The sequence below is a fragment of the Streptopelia decaocto genome (assembly GCF_964273445.1).
Source record: "Streptopelia decaocto genome assembly, chromosome: 16".
NCBI lineage: Eukaryota > Metazoa > Chordata > Aves > Columbiformes > Columbidae > Streptopelia > Streptopelia decaocto.
In genome coordinates, this window is record NC_138671.1 from 5,649,734 (window position 1) to 5,670,063 (window position 20,330).

The window sequence follows — 20,330 nt, forward strand, 5'->3', positions numbered from 1 at the left end:
CGGCTGTAGCGAAGTGTCCTGTTTCTGCAGTAGAAGAGCTCTTGCCACCGAGTCTGCATTCTTCTGCCTTAGAAATGCTGTGTGGTAAGTAACGTGTGCCTGAGCTTAGATGAACCTTTGGTAAGGTGCTAAGAGAACTTGAAAAATCAATTGCAGTGCGTATTTCACATGACTGCAGGGAAGTGGATCTCTGGATTCCTCCCCCGTGGATCACAGTGAGTGGGCCGCGCACCAGGCCCCCCCAGCATGGACCATTTGGGATCCAGCCAGTGAACCCGGTTTTGTCTTCAGAGTTCTTGCTCAGGCCCAATATGAGACACCAGGACTACAGTAGTTGTGGGCTGATCCAAATATATCACCACCTGTATTTATGATGGCAATATTTGGATGTTAGTGTGAAATACCCATTCACAATGCCCTTGTGGTAGCATCAAAAACCTTTGAACTTCACATGAGACTACAAAGAAAACACCAACCCAATGCATGTTTCATATACATATTTATATATATTTCATGTACAAAGTTACATTCTGAACCCCATGGATTCAATAATAGAAATAAATACTGAAATAACTACACTGCTATATGAGCTTTTCCGCTCACAGAAAAGAAGCCTCAAGTTTTAACAGACAGCAAGTTTAACGCTGTAGTATCCATCTCGGATTACAGAGGCAAGTAAAATTCAGCGTAAAGTGTCCAACAGACAAAACTTCCAAAAATTACAGACCATAAAATGTTTAAAATATATGTTTAAAAGATTGAGAAATGTGCATCAACAAAATTAATAAAGGAAACTTAATCTTGTTAGAGGGCAGGAGAGACATTTAGTGTATAGAAAAATGCTTTGAGGTGCAACATAGGTTGTTACAATATGGCATAACCCTGTAAGAAAAAACATTTAATCTTCCTAAAGAACCGTATTTGAGTTTACCACGTCTTGTTTTACAGAGCAGGGCCTTCACAAGGCTCTGTCTCAACAGGGCCACTTACAAGAGTGCTAAGTCAGGTTTAATCCTTTGGTAGCTTTTATAATACTCACATGGAAATAAATATTCAGTTACACAGCATTTTAAAAGACACACGTTCTTTAGAACAGTTAGTATAATAAAACAGATTTAACATTTGTTTGTTACTAAGGCAGCCTATGATAAAGTGTCTACGCTCTGCCAGCTCTACCTGACCCAAGGCGGGAACGGGCGACGCAGCAGCTGAACAACGCGCTTCACCCCCACCACGCAAACACCCTCACCCGGGCAAGGCCTGTGCTGCAGATTTTGTGCTCGAAATGTTTCCGAACTATGGACAAGCCGTAGCTATGGAGATTAGCTCCTATTGATCCGGTGCTTTAAGCACATGAGTGCATGCGTTAACGCGTTCATGAGGGCTGGCGGGAGGGCAGCGGCAGCTCAGCGCCCGGGCTTTCGCCGGCTTTATTCACCGTTCAGAGCGACCTTAAGTAGAGTTTACAAATCCCACTGCACTGTGGTGACAGTAGGGACCCATTTCATCTACTGTACCTTAGGACAGGGGATAAAGTTTTCAAATGAGAAATACAGAGAAGTGCACATGCCTTTTATCTACACCCACAGTGATACACAGTTAGCTTACTGTTTTCTTTAAAACCCTTCCACTTTTTGGACAGAAACAATCACTCTCTGAAAAATTTGCAAGAGTTGGCCCACTGAGGTGACTAAAATGGCACGGTGGACCAGTTACAATTGGCAAAAGACCAGGTACACACTCGCCAGATGGAACTGCTCTGTTCCGGAGCAGTGGAGCCATTCAGAGAAAACTGCTCATCGCTAAATTACAAATCAAACCCTATACGAGAACCAAGGAACAGAATTGTGCGTTTTTCTTCTGAGAACATGAGAATGTGACAACCCATCAGTGAATAAAAGCTTTGGAGATTGTGTTTTATAAAGTGTAAGGGAAAAAAAAGAAAAGAAAGAAGAAAGAAAATGGCAGGAGAAGCAATGAAACTGCACCACTCACAGTGAAGGTTCTGCACAACAGTAAAAGTTTAGTCATCCAATTCCATAAGTTAATTCAGATGTGCTTCAGGTTCAGCATTCATGTCTATGTCAGTTTTAAACAGGTCTAAGAGTGTTTAGCCAGTTTGCTTTCTGTATTTGTATAATTTTTAAAAAGCTCTCGGGCTTTGTATTTAAGCCAAAGTGCTTTAAGAGGGACGTTAAAGATGAATTTGGAAAGCAAATTATGAACAACATGCTCTCATTGCTTTTGGCATTCTGAAGAGAAAAATACTACCAAGATATTAGATATCTTTAATAAGGACTTTTACTACATAATACATGTCCTAAATACATATTTACGAGAGGAACAGCTGTGTACAAAATATGTCGCTTAAAAAGTATTTATACATATAAATCTAACCAATAGACCTGAATGGAGTTTTTTTCTGGTTTATCAGCTATGATATGCATTTGAAAAAGCTGCCTAAATATATATTTACACAATAGACCTCAGCTAAATGTGTTCATTTAGAAAATTAAGAAAATATATAAACACATGTTTGCCTGATATACCAGAACTGCTCCTATTGCATAAAAATGTTTAGGCAGTTTTAAAAAAGTGTTTCTATATTTACTTCTCTGAAACTGTTCAGTTCTCTCCCATGATCAGGTTACTAAATTTCTCTGCTAACCCAAACAGAACAGTCCCAGCCTTTTTGGGGGTAAATGCTGGATGTTTTCTAAAACCCCTCAAAACTTTTCCTTTCCAGAGACTAAATGAAATAACAAATCTGGGTTTAAAATGTTCCGAAGTACAGAAATCATGAAGTGTTTAACTTAGGTCTGATACTAATGTAGGAAATTCAATGTAAAAGGAGGACAGTCTTCAACTCACACTTATGGTTAAAAAAATAGATGGTGAGTAGACAGAATGTCAGCCTAATATTAGAGCCTCCTGACTTTCATCCATTTGCTCAATATCTTAGTGTTACCTGCTAACAGTGTTGCTAAACTATTTTTTTTACTAAATTGGGGTATGCAACTACAAAAAAATATAACATTTTGTACCTAATTATCTGGCACTAAAGTTCCTCTACAATCTCACTTGGGCAGAACGCAGATTTCCTGTACACTCTCAGTCTTTTCTCGTGCTCTAATCCAGGTCTCCAACCTTCACACATGTAGTGCCTCATGAGTTTGACCAGCTAGGCAGAGAAGATCATTCTAGTGCTTGGGACATAAGGAGTTAAGACAAGAAAAAACAAACCAAAACGTATCCCCTGTTCAAGAATTTTACAGTTGTTTTCAAATTTAAATAATCCTAAGAATAACCTTTGGAAACCAAATTGTTCCACGTCAGGGAAATGGGAAAACGTCATGCTGAAAATTGCTCATTATTGAGGGCAGCAGTTCTCAAACTTTAAGGTTCAATAGTGAAAACATGTAATTTTATTTAAATATTGTCATCTTAATTCCTATACAATCCTCCCTTCCCCCCATAAATTCTGACGAATGTAACAAATTAAACCATATACACTACGGAAGCAAGACTTTCCAGGTTTGAAAACAAAAGCTGAAATTTACAGTTTGCTTTAGCCCTCACGGAATATTTGGGTGAGTCTTAATTATCCATCTTAGAATTTGTCAGTTTTTTAATACTGTGGGAATAACTTTGCTGTTTTACTCAATACGTTATACAGTGAAATGAAGCTCAGTTGTAATAAAGCTGGACTCAAGTGAGACTACCAAAGAAGTGAACTACATCAGATTGCCGTGGTACAGTAAAAGTAATGTCTCTGTTGCTTACTATGGTGTGGACACCATTCTTGAGAAAGATCCGATTTCATTATACTGTTCCATGTAACACGGGTGCAGTAAAACAGCACAAGCTAATTCCTGTATAGTTAAAGGTATGACAGATTTGCAATATAAAGTTAAACAGCAAAGAAATGCTTCAACATCATGTAGTGAAACAGGTTTCACAAAATAAAAAAAAACATGCAGAAGCTTTTATTTATTTTTTCTTTTTTTTTTCTTTTCTTTTTTTTTTTCTTTTTTTTTAAGGTCTCCAGCTGTGTCCTACAGGCTCACTCACTGCCACACATTACTTGCCACACTATCAAGTGACTTCTCTCAGCTTTGGCTACAGAAGGTTCAAGTTGTAGAGCTTCTCCAAGGAGTTCAGATTCTCCACCTTCATCACCTGAAAAACAACAGCTTCGATTCAGGCAGACAAGAAGAAACAGTATTAGCACCAGAAGCAGCAAGGCAAACAACATCGAGCTTCACAAGAGAAACACCGAAAGACAGCAGTCACTCTGTGCTCATATAAAAGCATATTCAAGATTGTGAATATATACATTACAAACTGAAAGACTGCCACGTAATTATTTCGGAGGGCAGTATTCTGATGGTCACATTCTTCGGTTTCAGACCCCCCAAATTAACTGTAGTTTAAGCATCCATGTTCTTCATGTTGCATTACTTATAGCTCTTGAGGCAGGGAAGCAACAATCTAATTTGCAAACCTGCAGTCCCTCCCAGGCAGGAATGGAGATGGTTACAGTAGAACATGTGCTGGCATAAACACACCAACTATATGAAGTGCTCTGGAAATGAGAGCAGTAATTGAGCACAAATAAGACAATGCAACTCATGTATATGATGAACCTTTTTCCCCTGTCTTTCCTCTCGTTCCAGTTATTCGAGCTTGTTACAACTCTGCAAACACAGGACAGCCTTGAGCCTGTTCTCCACTATTGCTCTTCAAAAGAGAAGAGCAGTTTCATAACCACATCTAAACTCCTGGTGACGTGAGTTGACTTGGATCAAAGGTGACAGAGCAACCGCTGAAGAAAACTGCACACAGACAGCAGCAAACACCAACACAGAGGCAGTCTCGTGGTACAGAAGAACATCAGTTTAATCAGATGAAACGGGAACTGACCCACAACTTCAGGCAGGTTTCAAGACACACTCTGGCTGGTTTTCTGGTCAGACTACTTGGGAGGAATCCAAACACAGAATGGCCTGAACTCGCTCTTGAGCTGGTTTGCTGCACAATGTGGTAAGAGCTGAGCTAATGCAGCTGTAGTGCTGATGCTGACGTTCACGGCTTTGAATCGCGCCACGAGGAGAGCAAAATGCGCATTTGGTACGTGGTTACGCCAGCTTGCTTGGAACAAGCACAACATTTTTGATACTACAGCGCAGCACTGAACTGCCTCCAGTCCTGTCCCCTGTGTGACTCCACCAGGGTCACCAGCAGGAACCCGGTTTTTATTGACTGGTGGGATGACAGAATTTGGGCTGGGCTTCATGGCTCCCTCTTCGTAGTGCTGTTTTGGAAGTTGTTGGTTTTGGGGTTTTGTTTTGTTTTTAAATACTACACACAGATTGAGGCAAAAGGTCGAAACCAGGTCTAGGAGCCAAGACTGCTTTTTACAAACCTTTTGTCAAGGTCTCCAGCTGCGGATTCTAAGCATATAACAAAAGGGAGTGGTTATGGTTCCATTCCTCCAAAAGCTTCAATTAAATAAAAGGATGCTTACACAAAAAATCTTTCATGGGCTAGATCATACAAAAGTGCTGTCCAAAAAAAGCAGCAATCAAAATAAGAAGGGCATGAAAAAATAACAGTGAACTGCATTTTCCCCCTTTTCACTCAAAAACGAGTACATTTTAGTCTGAGTGTTCTTCATGTAATACATGACTTTTTTTATAGTCGGTCTGCACATTTAAGTAACTAAGGACATGTTTTCCAGCAGTTTGAGATAAAAGACTAATGTTCCAAAGTAGGACTGAAGGCATAAATGATAAGGTGGTACGTGACTCCAAAGCAGAGCTTCAAATAAACCTTTTTACAGAGTCATCTCAGAGGTTGTAATTTACTCTGAGAAGACGAAGCTGAAGGTGTGGAGGAAGCACAAAGATACTTTTATCCCCACGCTCCCTTAACACCCACATACCGACTGATCACACAATGCACTCTGCATTCACAGTGGAAGTTATAATATGGTTCATGACCTTTCAGTATGAAAAGGCCACAACTGATTAAGATTGGTATTTCTTACCCATTCTGAAGTCAATATATCCCTCTCCACCGCTTATCACCAACATCGATTTTAAGGGACTCTGGTTGAAGGACTCTTGGGCTGGTTTATCAGCCGTTAGCTCTGTTCCACCGCTGCTCTGTGGGCAAACAACCTGACCTGGATTAAAAACAGAACACATCTTTATGCCACATCTCACAGAGTAAGACCACCTGTATTTGGTCATTGGATCACTTTTGGTCACTTAATGCCTAACGATACACTTAACCAGTGTCTCTTCAGCGAGGGACAGAATGCCAGCTTCGCTCTGATTTCACCCCTCTAAAGAGATGATGAATCTGTTCAGGTCAGCTCAATGAAAATCAGAGAATTAAATGCCCCTCGATAGATTTCACAACACACATGCAGCTCTAGAGAGTGACACTGAAACAGACACAGACTTTGAGACATGCAAGTGAACTGATTCAGCCCGCTAAGCAGACTTCTGTCATTCACCTCCAGCACATGAGGTGCACACGAGCACTGAGAGCGTATCCAGCCAGCACTGCAGCTCCCAGGAAACTCTCAGCTTTTCCAACCAGGATTCTTTCCTTTGAGGGCTCTTCCCTCAGCAGCTCATCCTTCCCCAGACTCTTAAATTGGGCCTTACATCAATTAGCAGCTGACTGCCTTCTTAATAAACAAGCACTCACAACAGTATCTTTTTCCCAGATAAAACACTACTTTCTTTGTGACCAAACTCTTCTGCTCCCACTAAACAATACTGCACTTGGGAATCAGACAAGTCTTGTAAAGAAAATATCGATTGTTTCTGAATGTACAATTTCAAACACTCGCTATCTTTGCCTAAACACTATGTTTAAGCAAATAAGGGTGAAAACGTCATTTGAAGAATGGTAATAAAACCTCACCAGGTACTGCGACAAAGAATTTGACAGCATCACGGTGCCCATGGAAGCAAAGCTGCGCGTGTGCCATTGAACAATACGGTATGAATGTCCCTGGAGTCACTTTGTCACTGTTTTCATCACCATATACACGTATTACACTCCCCGGACGGTTTCCAGAGCCTGCTGCTGCTTTATTAGCTGTAAAAGAAGAGAAGTGTTTTCTACTTGAAAATTACAAATTACAGAAGTGGTTATTTGTTAAGAAACCTTATGGTACCGTCTAAAAGCTAAAGCCAACTTAGATAAAAATGAAACAGGAGGGCAGCAATGCCAATTCAAGACAGAGCTGGAAAGAAAAAAGATTGCATGCTCGTTATTTTAAGTACATCAGAAAATGGAGCAGGATTCTTATTAGTCTAGCATAAACACCAGATTTTAATATCCTACTTTTGGAAAAAAATAATTTGCGAAAGGACTGTATCTTTCATAGAAAATAAGTGCCTCTAATGTGTTTCAGTATCAGCAAATTCAGTGTACTTAAACATATAATTAAAGACAGTTTCATTCCAACTAATTGCAGGGTATCCCCTTGCCAGCAAAAATTGCCTAAAAATTGCCACCTGTGGGCATGAAGGAGCTACCCTATTATAATTCTGCATCTAGTTTTTACTGAGAAGTTTTAAAATCCATTAAAACAGAGAAGTACTCATGCTAGACATACAAGCCATCTCCATTCCAGAGACTATCAAAGGAGTGAAAGAAACGGTGATTTGTAACAAGACAGTAAATGATGTGGATTAATGACAAAGTTATAAGATATGGTATCACATTGGCTGGAAGAAAAACAAAGTCTGTATGAAAGTTCAGTTGCAACACAGGATGATATGCTAAACTGCTGAGCAGATTGGTGGCCATGTAGCAAACATAAAACCGCTGCAATGCAGTAACTGCAAGTGGAAGAACATGTAGGAACATACAGAGGGTAAATCTATAAGGAGTGGGAAACAGCCTCGAAGTGGCTATTAGAAGCCTGAAAATAGATTTTTGTTCAGGATCTGCACTTACCCCTCAGCCCCAGTAAACGTCCCTGGTGGAGGATTACAGCTAAAGTGAGAAAGGAGGAAAGGGGAAATGGAGAGGTACGACAGCAGAGGAGAAGGATTAATGAGAACCCACCACTCTCATAGTTTGGTTTTTGATTAGGCAGAGCTTAAAAATTTAGCTCCTAAAACCAGTATCGAATTACAGAAGATTCAAGTAAAAAGTCACAAAGAACAACACTGTGTTATCGAAGTTTCAGCACCAAATGGACAACAAAAGCACTGCCACTTTCATGTGCTTTATTGCTATAAAGTCTATTATCGATTAGCAATGTTTCCCCTTTCTCTCTTTCCTTGGGAGGAGGCTACCCAAATGACATATAACAACTCATGTTTTCAAGTGCCCTTTTGAAACATCATCCTGCAGATCTTGAAAGATGTCCTGCTCTTGAGACCCGGGGAAGTGAGAGATGCAAGGATGCGATTGTTTTTGAAGGCCATGAATATTTGTAACGAGGGTTCTCAAAACCACTATCAGGCTACCCACAACCTGTTCTGATTCACAAACAACTAACAAAACTGAAATTAAATGGAAGAGTTTTAATAGGGATCTCTTCATGTTCGCTACTGTTTTAAGACAAACCTCTCTAGAAACGTCAAATAAAGCTTGACGCAAACTAAGAGCTATAATTTTTGAAAGCATGACTTAAACTATTTCAAATTCATGACAGGAAGTCTGTCCTCCCCTAGTACGCTCATGCAATGCAAAAAAAGACATTTACTGAATGGATGGACAATGTAATGGAACAGTATGAGAAACAACGCATGTATGTGCTGTTCAACAAAGCAGAAACAACATGAAGAGTTTTTAACTACTAAGTTAACCTAAAAATTTCACCTGTCAGACTGTACTACTTTCTATATAACAACAGTACAATTGGGACTAAAAGTTCTGTATTTTATTTGCTGAAGCTTCTGTCCATGTGTTTTAACGTTAGTCTCAGGCATGAGTGTTTGGGTTTTTTGTTGTTGTTTTCAATGCCATCACTTTACACACAGATTCTTCCCAGGCTTTACCATTTTAAGACTTCTTTTGCCCTTGAACTGGACTGTTCCTTCTGCCGAGGTTCAGCTGCCCATGTCTGAATGTTTCCCCTCCCACCCCCAAGGAGCTTCATCCTACGACAACAGTTTGGGGTCTGTTATTAAGCAGATACCTGGATTTGTGTTCTTGGAATTTTACCTAAAAGTTAGTGCCCTATTTGTAGAACATATTTACAACTCCTTTAGCTTTGAATGTGTCGGTACCACTGCTGTTTCAGTCCAGCTTTGGGATGAATTCTCAAGCATGAGGATCATATGGCAATCAAAAATGACATTAATTATAAAAGTAAAGCCATCTCTTACAAGCAATAAACATCTATAAAAGCTGCTAATGCTCATAACACATCTAAGACTTCAAAGAGCCTCCCTCATTCAAGCCACAGCAGCTATGCTCAAATTGAAGTACAGGAGATTTGAGATTTACTTTTTTGCTCAGAGTAATTGTAACCACGTACACAGATTAGGTGCTAAACATCGCACAGGCCTAAATCTGTCACAAACCTGAAAGATTCAGACCTGGCAGTAACACTTTCTATCCATTAGCAAGCATCTGAATGATATTTAGTATTCTCTTTTTGTGCCTACAACATATTGCACAGTGCTACTCATTTATATTTTACTTACTTTCTGTTAATGGAATGGAGATGATGACACCATTTCCTGTTCCTACCCATAAACGATTACAAGACACCATAAGAGCTGTGATTCTCACAAATGAGAATCCCAGTTTACCAGTACCTAAAAACAAAAGATGCTTTTCATCAAAAATTATGAGCAAGAATACTTTTAGTTCCATAACAGAGAATCTTAACTCCAACTCCCAAACCACACAGACAAGTCACTCCCTCCCACTTCCAACAGAAACAAGGTAGAGTACATTTAATTTGTAAAGATAACCTAAAATGCTAGAATACTGTTAATTAAGTTGGGAACCTATCCAGAAAGTCTAACATTAACTGTGAGGAAGCACAGAAGGTATAATGGCTCCATAATGCTGCACAATAAAATCTTTTGGGGCTTAGAGCACCAGGGCAGCTTTTCAAACAAACAAACAAACAAAGGTGAGTTTGCAGATGTAAGAAAATGGTTTCTCATCCATTAAAATTAATTTCTCATCCATTAGCACTATGATGGGAGCAGAAGGTGGCTGACTAGTTAAGCACAATGGCACAGGAGTTACTTGTGAAGTACTTCCCATGGCCCAATTACCTGTACTTGTTGTGTTATGCAGGTGGTCAAACTGCTCTTATGTAAATATTCATTAAAAAATCAGCTTACTAGCTTCAATAGCAATAAAAAATTGCTATTTTGTATTCAGATTTTCTTGAGAAAGAGGCAACGCTTCCACACAAGTAATGGATTCTTCCCACTCTTAGATTTTTTAAAAAGGCATCAGTACAATAAAAAGAGATTTTAGTGTCTCTATTGATGCCCAATCTAATCACCAGTTTCCTCATTAGTCCTGAGTTTTTAGGGACACTTTAGACACCAGGTAGAGGCATCAGACTGTCTCAGAAGACCTATCACCCTCATCATGCTTTACAGACTGACTTCGGCTTCTACTTCCAGATTCAAGTTTTCACAAAGAGGATTTGACTGCCCTTCCACCCACCCTTCCCCTGGTCTGCAGCGAGAAATGCCCGATCCACAACAGGAAAAGAACACTCCAGACAGCAAGAGGTGTAAGAACACAAGAGTTTTTCTTATCGACTTACCTAGCATTTTGCTTACATAAGGCTCAATGTCCACATCTTGTAGATGCTGATACGTGTGCGCGTGATAGAGACGCAGGGTGGAGTCCAAGCGGATGGACACCCACACCCCATCACCCACCCACGCCAGCTGCCTCACTTGGCTTTCTCTTCTTGGGTGCGCATCAAATGACTTCTACGGAAGATTGGATTTTAAATTAGAAGATGAAACAAAGGAAAGAATAAGAATGACTTATCTGTTAGTCTTACACTGGCAATTTTCTTCAGTCATCTACAACCCTCTGAGTTGCAGGGTCACTAGCAGATACAGCATTTAGCTTAGTTACAATCACCATACGACACTGGTAAGGTAGTAGTAAAAATGCCAATTCCCTCCCCTGGAGTGCAATCTCAAAGTCATCGTCTCTTACTGTGTCTTCATTTACATATCTTATCCCAGCCTGCTCCAGCTTCCATCTCCGTTTAACCCAAAGCCTGGTTGGTGTGAGGCCCTCCTGTCACAGCACAAGATACATCTGCCAAAAAGCAGTTTTCTTCCTAGTTCTGTCAAGCCTTGCTCTTGCATGTAAACCCACTCATGCAAAATACACACTATTCACCAACAAAACAATTCACTTCTCTGTTGTATAAACTCCTTAAATTCTATTTTCCAACATATATAGTCTCCTGCAGAAAAACAGATGATTAATTGGGTGCTTGGTATTTTCAGAAGAGCTGAAGAGTCACCTTCAAACGGTCTGGCCCATGTCTCAGACCAATTAGCAGATGGTGAAATATTAATACTGCTAATGGCTTTCAGAAACCTTAACCACTTTCTATACTTGAGATGTCAGGTACACACAAAACAGTGCAGAAACAGCAGCTTACACACCTTATACAAACAAACCACTCTATGGAGAGAGAGCATGTTCAATATTAACACTTACAAACTTCTAAAGTATGCAAAGACAGATTATAAAGCAGGTCAGAGGTGGGTGGAGAACATAGAGAGGCACACACACAGGGAACGAGCAGGGAGCTCCCCTCACAAGCTCTGCATAAGGACACTTTCCAGTTCCCGGTCAGCTAGAAATGGAGAACTAAATCCTCAAGAAATTGGTTCCAATACACGAGAACTGTCTCATCATGGCTCAAAAATCTTCCAAAAAGTGAAAACATCTTTAAAAAAAAAAGTAATAGTACTTCCCAAGATAAATTTGGTTACTTGTTTCTGTACTGATGACCAAATAACTGTTCTCTGGAGTTACTCTGGAGTTTGAGCTGTAGCATGAGATGGCATTAAAATGTAACAATTATTTCAAACACCATTTTGACTTGCCTCTATTTTCATGGCCTTTGGTTGAACAACATAGATTTTGTTCCTGTAGCCACACCAGACTTTGTCATGTACCACTGTCATGCATCTTATCGAATGATGCGGCCGGCCCAGGTCTAAGAGGTGATAGTTCGTCAGATCCCACTGACCATCTTTAAAAACAGAAGGAAAAGAAAAAAACCAAACCAAAACATAGGCTCCTATGAGTTTTAAAATCTTTTAGAAGTAGAGGGAAATATCTTAACAGTCTAATCTTTTTAAAAGCACTATAATAATCTGGATAAGTCAATACAAGTTTATGGCTAGGCTCCTCGTTAAAAAAAAAAGAGCAACTGGTTATAGAAACTACCAACATCCCAAATCCTACTATGTTTTTAATATTATAAGGTTGTACAGTGACTCATGTTCAAAACACATCAAAACATTTTTAAAAACAGCAAGCTATCTAGTGCTAAATGCTTTACTTGGATGGGCATCAGTGTATGTTACAAGAAACTAACCACACAGCGCTGGGCACTTACTGCTTGACCGAACAGAAATGTTGGCCAGAGCATCAAGATCTTCTTAAAATATGCTGCAAAATCTCAAGAAAGGCACCTGAACTCTACTGAAAGCATACTGTATTTGGTCATTGAACACAAAGTAAATTCTTCTGCAGACTGAGGCCACAGATCATCACTGACATTTACTCCAGATCCTTGAGGATTGTAAGCTACTAGAGTTTGAGTTTCAGAACAAATGAACGGTAAAAACATAACTTGATGCAAATATTGGGGAAGATGCATCTGCCATTAGGGCTGTGCAACCTCTTTAATTCTAAATGCTGAGCACAGGGATTTAAACTCCACAAGAACAAATGAATCAGGAGCTTGTGGAAACAAGCCAACAGGTAAGTTCCAGTTGCTCACAGCAAGAGCTTCCCCTCCAGGTCCTTATTCTGGAGGCTGAGGAATGGAACTTGTCCAATAACAGTTTGGGCAGAAATTCAGAAGGGAGTCTTACAAAACTCCCATTGAAGGACTTGGCCACAGATAATTATTAACACAATTAATAAAACAGAAGACATGACTATTGAGTATAATGAAAAAAACAAAAGAGATTATGATCCATGTGGACTTGAGCAACTGGCTTTTTGCTATTTAGCTCAGATATATCCCTTTCTCCTCCTTCTCAGAGTAAGAAAAACATTCCAGGAGGCACCAGGACAGTGCAAAAATGGGACTTGAAACTGCAACTGAAATACTAGAAAGATGTCTCAAGACAACCTGTAAAAAGGCCACTGGGGAGCACATTTTCGGAATGCTATTTATAAACAGCACATTCCTAAATACTGTTATAACTCCACTGGTTTCAAGATCTAATACTTACCCACTCCTCGGTGAAATATTGCTAGTGTTCCATCGGCTAGTGCAACTAATACTATTCCTTTTACATGTCTGTTAAAAAAAAAGGAGCCACAAGAACATACACCGTTAGACTGAATTTATCAGACGGCAAGCTTAATGTATAAACATTTAATATATCAATATACTTTTTCTATTCACATTAGCCTTAGTGATTTCTACAATACAGCCCAAGACAGAGTAACAAGGTATCAAAATCCAGCTCAAAAAGCTTAAAATACATCTAGCTACAACACCTGAAGAAAACATCAGGGATAAAAACTTAACTGTTTCAAGCACACAGATACCAAGAATATCATGTATACAGCTACAGCTCATCATCTGAGCTACAGGATTTCCAACAGATACAAGATTCCATTCTTTTTCCTTACTCCTCATTTTCCACCGCCCCTCAAAGAATACACATGCATTTATGGCTACTGGCATTCCCAATACGTGAGGAGGAAATATAAAGCTATTTTGCGAGTATTTTAACAGAAGTTAATTATGATTGACAGGACATTCTTTCAGGACTTACACAATACTGAGAATAGAATCTTTAAGTTTAATGGCATGAACACATTTCCTCCACTGGGCCACTGATGAATGAACATACAGGCTGCAAAGACAAATCAGGAGGCATTAAAAGCACTAGGAAAGGTCTGCCAGACAGCATAAAAAAAAAAAAAAAAAAAAGAAAACCCCTATAACTGAAATCTACAATCAAAGGGAAAATAAGTTTACATCTTCCCCTAAAAAAACAAACCATAAATGAGCAACAGAATGTTTTTTTCAGAGGCCTAAAGCAACTCCTTTGCATGTACATCCGCAGTAAAAAGGGCAATTTATTTTTCTAAAATAATAAAATATTGAAAGTTATGGAATTATCAGACCATAACAATTTCTTTGTCTACAAAAAACCACCAGATTTTTTATGCAGATAAGTGTTATCCACCAAAAAGAGCTTGTTAATCACCTACAATACTTCCTTTGAATTCTGTAATACCTAAGTGTAGCAAAGTGTACAAGTTTAGGATCTCTTGAGGCCATCTTGGACTTTATCTTGACTCAAGTCAGTTATCAGGCCTGTAGGCACAAAATGCAAGTTTAAAATAATATTTCCAAATGCATTTAGCAGTTTTAGCATTTTCTTACCAGCCATTCTGTGCTCCAAGCCACATTGTCGGCAAAAGGCTACTCATTTTCTGTGCTTCTTCTCTCACTAGATCTTGCTCATTTGGCAAAACTGCAATGTCTTTATATAACTCTGACTCAGTACTAAAAATAAAACAAAAAACCCACAACCCAACAGTTAAAACACATCGAATGAAGTGCACAGATTACTCAGATTATAACCTAGGTATTTCCTTCATTGCTGCTAGTGTTTACATTGGATTTTGAAGTACATAAGGTATCTAAGAATCAACAACTGTGCATAACAGTACAGCGATACAGATGAAAACCTCAATAACAATTAATTTCTTCAAGTGTAAATTTACTTATAGAAGGAAATTTAGGTTCCATTCAAGGCTGTCAGTATTGCTGCTATCTCTGGGGAATGGCAGGAGAGTCACTACATCAGAGGCAAATGTTAAGAGAAACACTTTAAAAGGTGTATGATACTTTTGTGCCTGTATGTGGAGAGTGAAGATTCCTGAAGATATGAAATACTGATTCCTTTCAAGCTTCTTCTCCACTCCTGTAACTACTCACAGATGGATTATTCTGAGAAAGTAAATATATGTTTGAGCAACCAGTTGACTGGAAGAAGGGAGTGTAATCCTTATTTATTTTGACATCAAAACAGGGAATTTAAATGGGCATGACTAGATCAGCACCATTCACAGTAAGTCTGCGAGAGGACTGGGTGACAAACACTCCATTCCATTCTGGAGGTGTCTATACTCAAGGGATACAAGTTCACAGACAGACTCTTTGTGCATAGGTGACCCTTTCATGCCAGCAAACCATAGAGTGGCTTGTACTAAGACTATGTATATAAACCTCAACAACACTTAAAAATAAGTAGTCATTTCATCCCCATGTTGTTTTCCTACAAATATATTTTTCTTTTTAAATGCATTTTAAGAGGTGTGAGGCTTGAGACTGCGCACCTAGGCTGGTATACTGGAGACGCCTCTGTTGTGTTCTGCACTCCCAGCGGATCCGTGAAGACGTGCTCTGTGTAGACTCCAGTTTGTGCGATATCAGCTGTGTCTTCTCCTGCCCCTGCACTGACTTCTGTTGCTTCTGTTGCCTCCTCTGCTGTTGGAATGTTCTCATCTAGTGAATTACTTTCAGTTGCAATATCTATGGAATAAAAAAATTTGAAAAAAAAAACTGTGAAAGAAGGCTCAATTATTTCAGCCAGCCAGAGCTTGCTTAACACTTAAGTGAATAGCTGTAATAACCAGACAGACACAACACAGATTTGGTATTTAATCTAAACAAACAAAAAAAAAAATCAGATCAGAAAGACTCAAACTTTAGTGGGTTGCACTGCATCAACAGGTGTCAAATGCACTAAGAATCAACCTGGTGACTGATGGCACGGATTGTCCTTTGAGTGATTAACCAGAATAGCAGTGAACAAGTCCAGCCATCACACATCCATCAACAGCTCTGGAGGGCATATGACAGAAAATATTACGAATGCCTATAAAGTGAGCAGCTTCCCTTAAATCTCTATTAAGACTTTACAAGATTTAAGGCATATATTCACATTCTCTCTAGTCATCTGTCAGCAAGATCTGCATTTCAAATACTGAATACCTTAAAAGCTCTCTTTAGATCACAGTTCTCTCAAACTTATTTGAAAGAAGCAATTGTCTGGGCTCATTTACTATCATCTCCACAAAGTTTTCAGCTACAATTACACAGTGCAAGTATATCAGAATCACAGAATCAGGGATTGGAAGGGAATGGAAGGGACCTGGAAAGCTCATCCAGTGCAATCCCCCCATGGAGCAGGAACACCCAGATGAGGTTACACAGGAAGGTGTCCAGGCGGGTTGGAATGTCTGCACAGAAGGAGACTCCACAACCCCCCTGGGCAGCCTGGTCCAAGCTCTGGCACCCTCACCATGAAGAAGTTTCTTCTCATATTTAAGTGGAAGCTCCTGTGTTCCAGTTTGTACCCATTGCTCCTAGTCCTATCATTGGTTGTCACCGAGAAGAGCCTGGCTCCATCCTCGTGACACTCATCCTTTACATATTGATAACCATGAATGAGGTCACTCCTCAGTCTCCTCTTGTCCAGCTCCAGAGCCCCAGCTCCCTCAGCCTTTCCTCACAGGAGAGATGTTCCACACCCTTCAGCATCTTCGTTGCCCTGCACTGGACTCTCTCCAGCAGTTCCCTGTCCTTCTGGAACTGAAGGGCCCATAACTGGACACAAAAGACTCATAGGCCATTTCCCAGAGTACTTGTTTTATGTCATCACCACTTAGGGACAAGCTGCTACATTCAATACCTACACCATTCATTTTCCCGTGAGGCCTAATGGTATTTGGCCATCCCTGGCATACTTGTAAGATTCTCATACCTGATTGTTTCTCTGCCATTGGCGAGCTGCCGTTTGCATCCTGCGCTGGGGGTGCCGCTGTGACCCCCTCCGCGGTGCAGCCAACCACCGTGATTCCTCCCAGTAAGCTGTCGGTGTCGGCAGAGCTGTTACTGGTCATACTCCCACACAGAGACGACTTGTCCACTTGACTGGGATCTGCCTCTTGCGACCCTTCTTCTCCCGCCGGATAGTCCGTTTCCCGTGCCCCTGAAAGAGATTAAACTCTCATTTCTTGTGGACGTAAAGGTGAATGATTTTTCCATCTAATAACAAACTAAGCTTCAAGCAGAATGAACTCTCCAGCAGCTGAGATTTAGCATGCAGATGCCCATCTACAAGCTCAAAAAGCAAAAGCAGTACCTACACATGCTGCACATCTGAATGTCATACACCGTATTTTAACCTAAAAACTTTTTCCTATTGGTTTATTTCTATTTCAAATAAATTTTCCATTGAAATTAGATTTTATAACAGTGTATATATGCAGGAATGCCTATCTATGCCTTTATGAAGAATTTAACTGCAGCAGACCCTTTTTCTGAAAGGAAAGCTGTTTTTCTCTCATACAACCCTCTCAAATACTTTTAAGACTTAAAATTTTATTATTGGTTTCTTGAAATTTTTATCGTATTTTAATATATTTTATGCTGCTTTGATTTTACAAGTTATATGTAGTTTCAGTGCAGCAAAACCTCAATCTTCACTGGAAAGAGATTTCTTCTGAGCTTATTAAACAAAACATCCACTGGAACTAGTGCTACAAATTTCTATAAATGTAAGCCAAGAAACAAGAAAACCAAAAGCACACAATTAGTTCTTCTCCAGAATCACAATATCCTCCTATTAAACTTCTCTCAGCACACGCTGCCCATACACTCTCCATGTAACAAGGATTCCCTCTACAGGAAGCTCCAAGACTTGCGACTTGACTTCAAGAGGATGAAGAGGTCTAAAAAGCCAACGTTTTTCTTTCGTGACGTTCACAGTGCCATGAAGCATTGGCACTATTGCACAAGTTATAATACAGCAGACAAAATACTTAGTCTTGGTTGCCAACATCTCTCTACCATTGAGTTAATTTAAGTCAAGAGCCAACCGAAGAGTAGAACTGTGGAGTAGGAATCCAATAGTCTTCCCTACAACTGAACACTTGCTGTGTTACAGTAACATTTTATCACACTGTTGGTTTTTTTTGCATAAGAAAATCTGAATAAGATACAATTAATAAACAGGAGCTAAAACATCACAAGTCTTTACCTGGTACACTAGCAATACAAAGCACGTGAGAATTACAAACAATGAAACTGTCCAGAATATTTCCTGGTTGATTAGCATCAATGATGATAACTTTTGTAGCAGAATGTGTGCTAGTACAGATCCAAACTAGACTGGATAATTCTTCCTGATGTTTCAGCTCCTTCTGCTGGTCCTGAAGGAGAATAAAGGCAGAACAGAAGTGAATAACAACAGGAAGGGGGACAAGAATAAAACTATTACCTTTGATCTTACATGTTCTTACATTATTAACTACAGAAATACACACAAATATGTGATAAGTTAAATATCTTTAATGTCATCGTAAAATTATATGTAATCACTTTTTCTATATATATTTAGAATATAAAACCCCCTCATATTTCATACCTATGTAGAAAGCTACAGAAAATTACACTGCACAATTATACAGTTAGATAAGTGTAAAGCTACTTAAGAACACTATTTACATGCCAGTCACCATACCTGGTATTGCCACAGATTAATGTAATGTCCCAAGGCACTTCAAAATTAAGTCTCTGTTTTTATACCCTTAATATCAATTCCATTCATTGCTTCTTCATGAAAAGATGAAGACTACGACATGTTTAAACAATGACACAGGCACCTTTAAAAAACATTTGTGACAGAATTGTTCATGTCTGATGGTAGTCAGAACATGAACAATTCTGTCACAAACGTTCTTTAAAGCAGGCAGCGCTGGCATAAGCATTTATATCATTTTGATGTAAAATTGATCCTCTCCTCAGATTTGCCAACAAGCTGGCACACAGGAAAGAATTGCAGCATTTTTGTAGTTGGATTAACTAACCCAAATATCTTGGGTTGATGACTATGTGAGAAAAATCTATTCATTACCAATAAGCCTGATTACAAAATATTTTCTCAATCTATAGACAGACAGTAAACATATTTAACTATATAAACTGCTGAACGTGCCTTACAGTGACCTTACCTTGAGCTCTTGGTCGAGTCTATCTAAGCTACTTTGAGATCCTGTTTGCTGCTTGTTGCCATCTGCATCCGTACCGGTCACATCGTTGTAGAACACACTAGCACCAACCACAGACCCGCCGTCCCGTGTTTTCCCTCCTGAAAGGTTCACCCCGACAGCACACCACAGCTTGGAAGAAAAAGAAATACTCCACTTCAATATTAAACTAAAACAAATGAGACACAGTCATTGTTAAACATGCTAAGTCATATCAAAATGATTATATATCTGCAGTCCATTATAGGGAATTCATTGAGATTAAAGTCAGGTACATTTCTACTGAAGCTTAAATTCTGATTCATCTATGCTTCAAAAAGAAGCAACTTTATTTAAAAAAGAAAATAAGAGTCTAAATTAAAAATATTCAAGCTACAGGTTGTCCAGGTCTCTAGATCATCACTGTCAATATCCTACTTTCATCGAGGTATCCTTCTCATCTAAGGGTCTCAGGTAAACAGGTACAGGCAAGTTCTTCATCTTATTGTCACCCTGGCCACCATTTGCCACCTAAAAAAAAATAAAATAGAAAATAACAACAAAAAACACAAACAGAAAAGTTTTTACCTTTCGTCTTTGGAATCAGTTGATCAGAGTATTAAATATAATAGACTTGCATTATGGTTTTCCTTCAAAAGACACTCAACTGCAAGAGTTCAACAAAAAAAAAATGCTGCAATCACTCAAACACGAGCTGTGAAATTATGCTCTGTTCAAATGCCACAAATCATGAGGTTGTTCCCACCACATCTGAAGACATAAGTGTAATACCTGTTTGTACTTCTGAGGTAGACTCCAGCCAAACGCTTGCACTCTCCCATCCTCTTTCTGAACGTGAGCCTTCACCTGGCGATACTGCTCCCTCTTCTGCTCTCTGCGCGAGGCTAAACTGGCTTCAGTTCTAGGGAAGAAGCGTTAATAAAGAACCTGTTAGTTATGCTCCTTTGAATTCTTTGTGTAATCGGAGTTGCTACTGGACTCAGTAGACCAGATCTCCGTGGAAGCACCAGGTTACCAAAGAGATCACT

The 20,330-nt window shown here is 39.4% G+C and overlaps 1 protein-coding gene across 2 annotated transcripts in view; it reads right to left on the bottom strand.

The window, feature by feature from the left end:
• Positions 1–482: 482 nt before the first annotated feature.
• SPAG9 (sperm associated antigen 9) overlaps positions 483–20,330 on the bottom strand; it is a 62,762-nt gene continuing 42,914 nt past the window's right edge. Inside the window, exons 15-30 of one of the 2 annotated variants that reach the window (XM_082067038.1) lie at positions 20,074–20,203; positions 19,720–19,812; positions 19,267–19,434; positions 18,294–18,465; positions 17,016–17,243; positions 15,586–15,781; positions 14,627–14,749; positions 14,010–14,090; positions 13,458–13,525; positions 12,093–12,241; positions 10,778–10,949; positions 9,687–9,800; positions 7,984–8,022; positions 6,940–7,116; positions 6,050–6,187; positions 483–4,179 (exon numbers count right to left, since the gene is read on the bottom strand). In XM_082067038.1, the coding sequence (XP_081923164.1) occupies positions 4,064–4,179; positions 6,050–6,187; positions 6,940–7,116; positions 7,984–8,022; positions 9,687–9,800; positions 10,778–10,949; positions 12,093–12,241; positions 13,458–13,525; positions 14,010–14,090; positions 14,627–14,749; positions 15,586–15,781; positions 17,016–17,243; positions 18,294–18,465; positions 19,267–19,434; positions 19,720–19,812; positions 20,074–20,203 (2,164 nt within the window). In that variant the 3' untranslated portion in view covers positions 483–4,063. The remainder of the gene's footprint in view (positions 4,180–6,049; positions 6,188–6,939; positions 7,117–7,983; positions 8,023–9,686; positions 9,801–10,777; positions 10,950–12,092; positions 12,242–13,457; positions 13,526–14,009; positions 14,091–14,626; positions 14,750–15,585; positions 15,782–17,015; positions 17,244–18,293; positions 18,466–19,266; positions 19,435–19,719; positions 19,813–20,073; positions 20,204–20,330) is intronic. The other variant, XM_082067039.1, reaches the window with a different exon arrangement.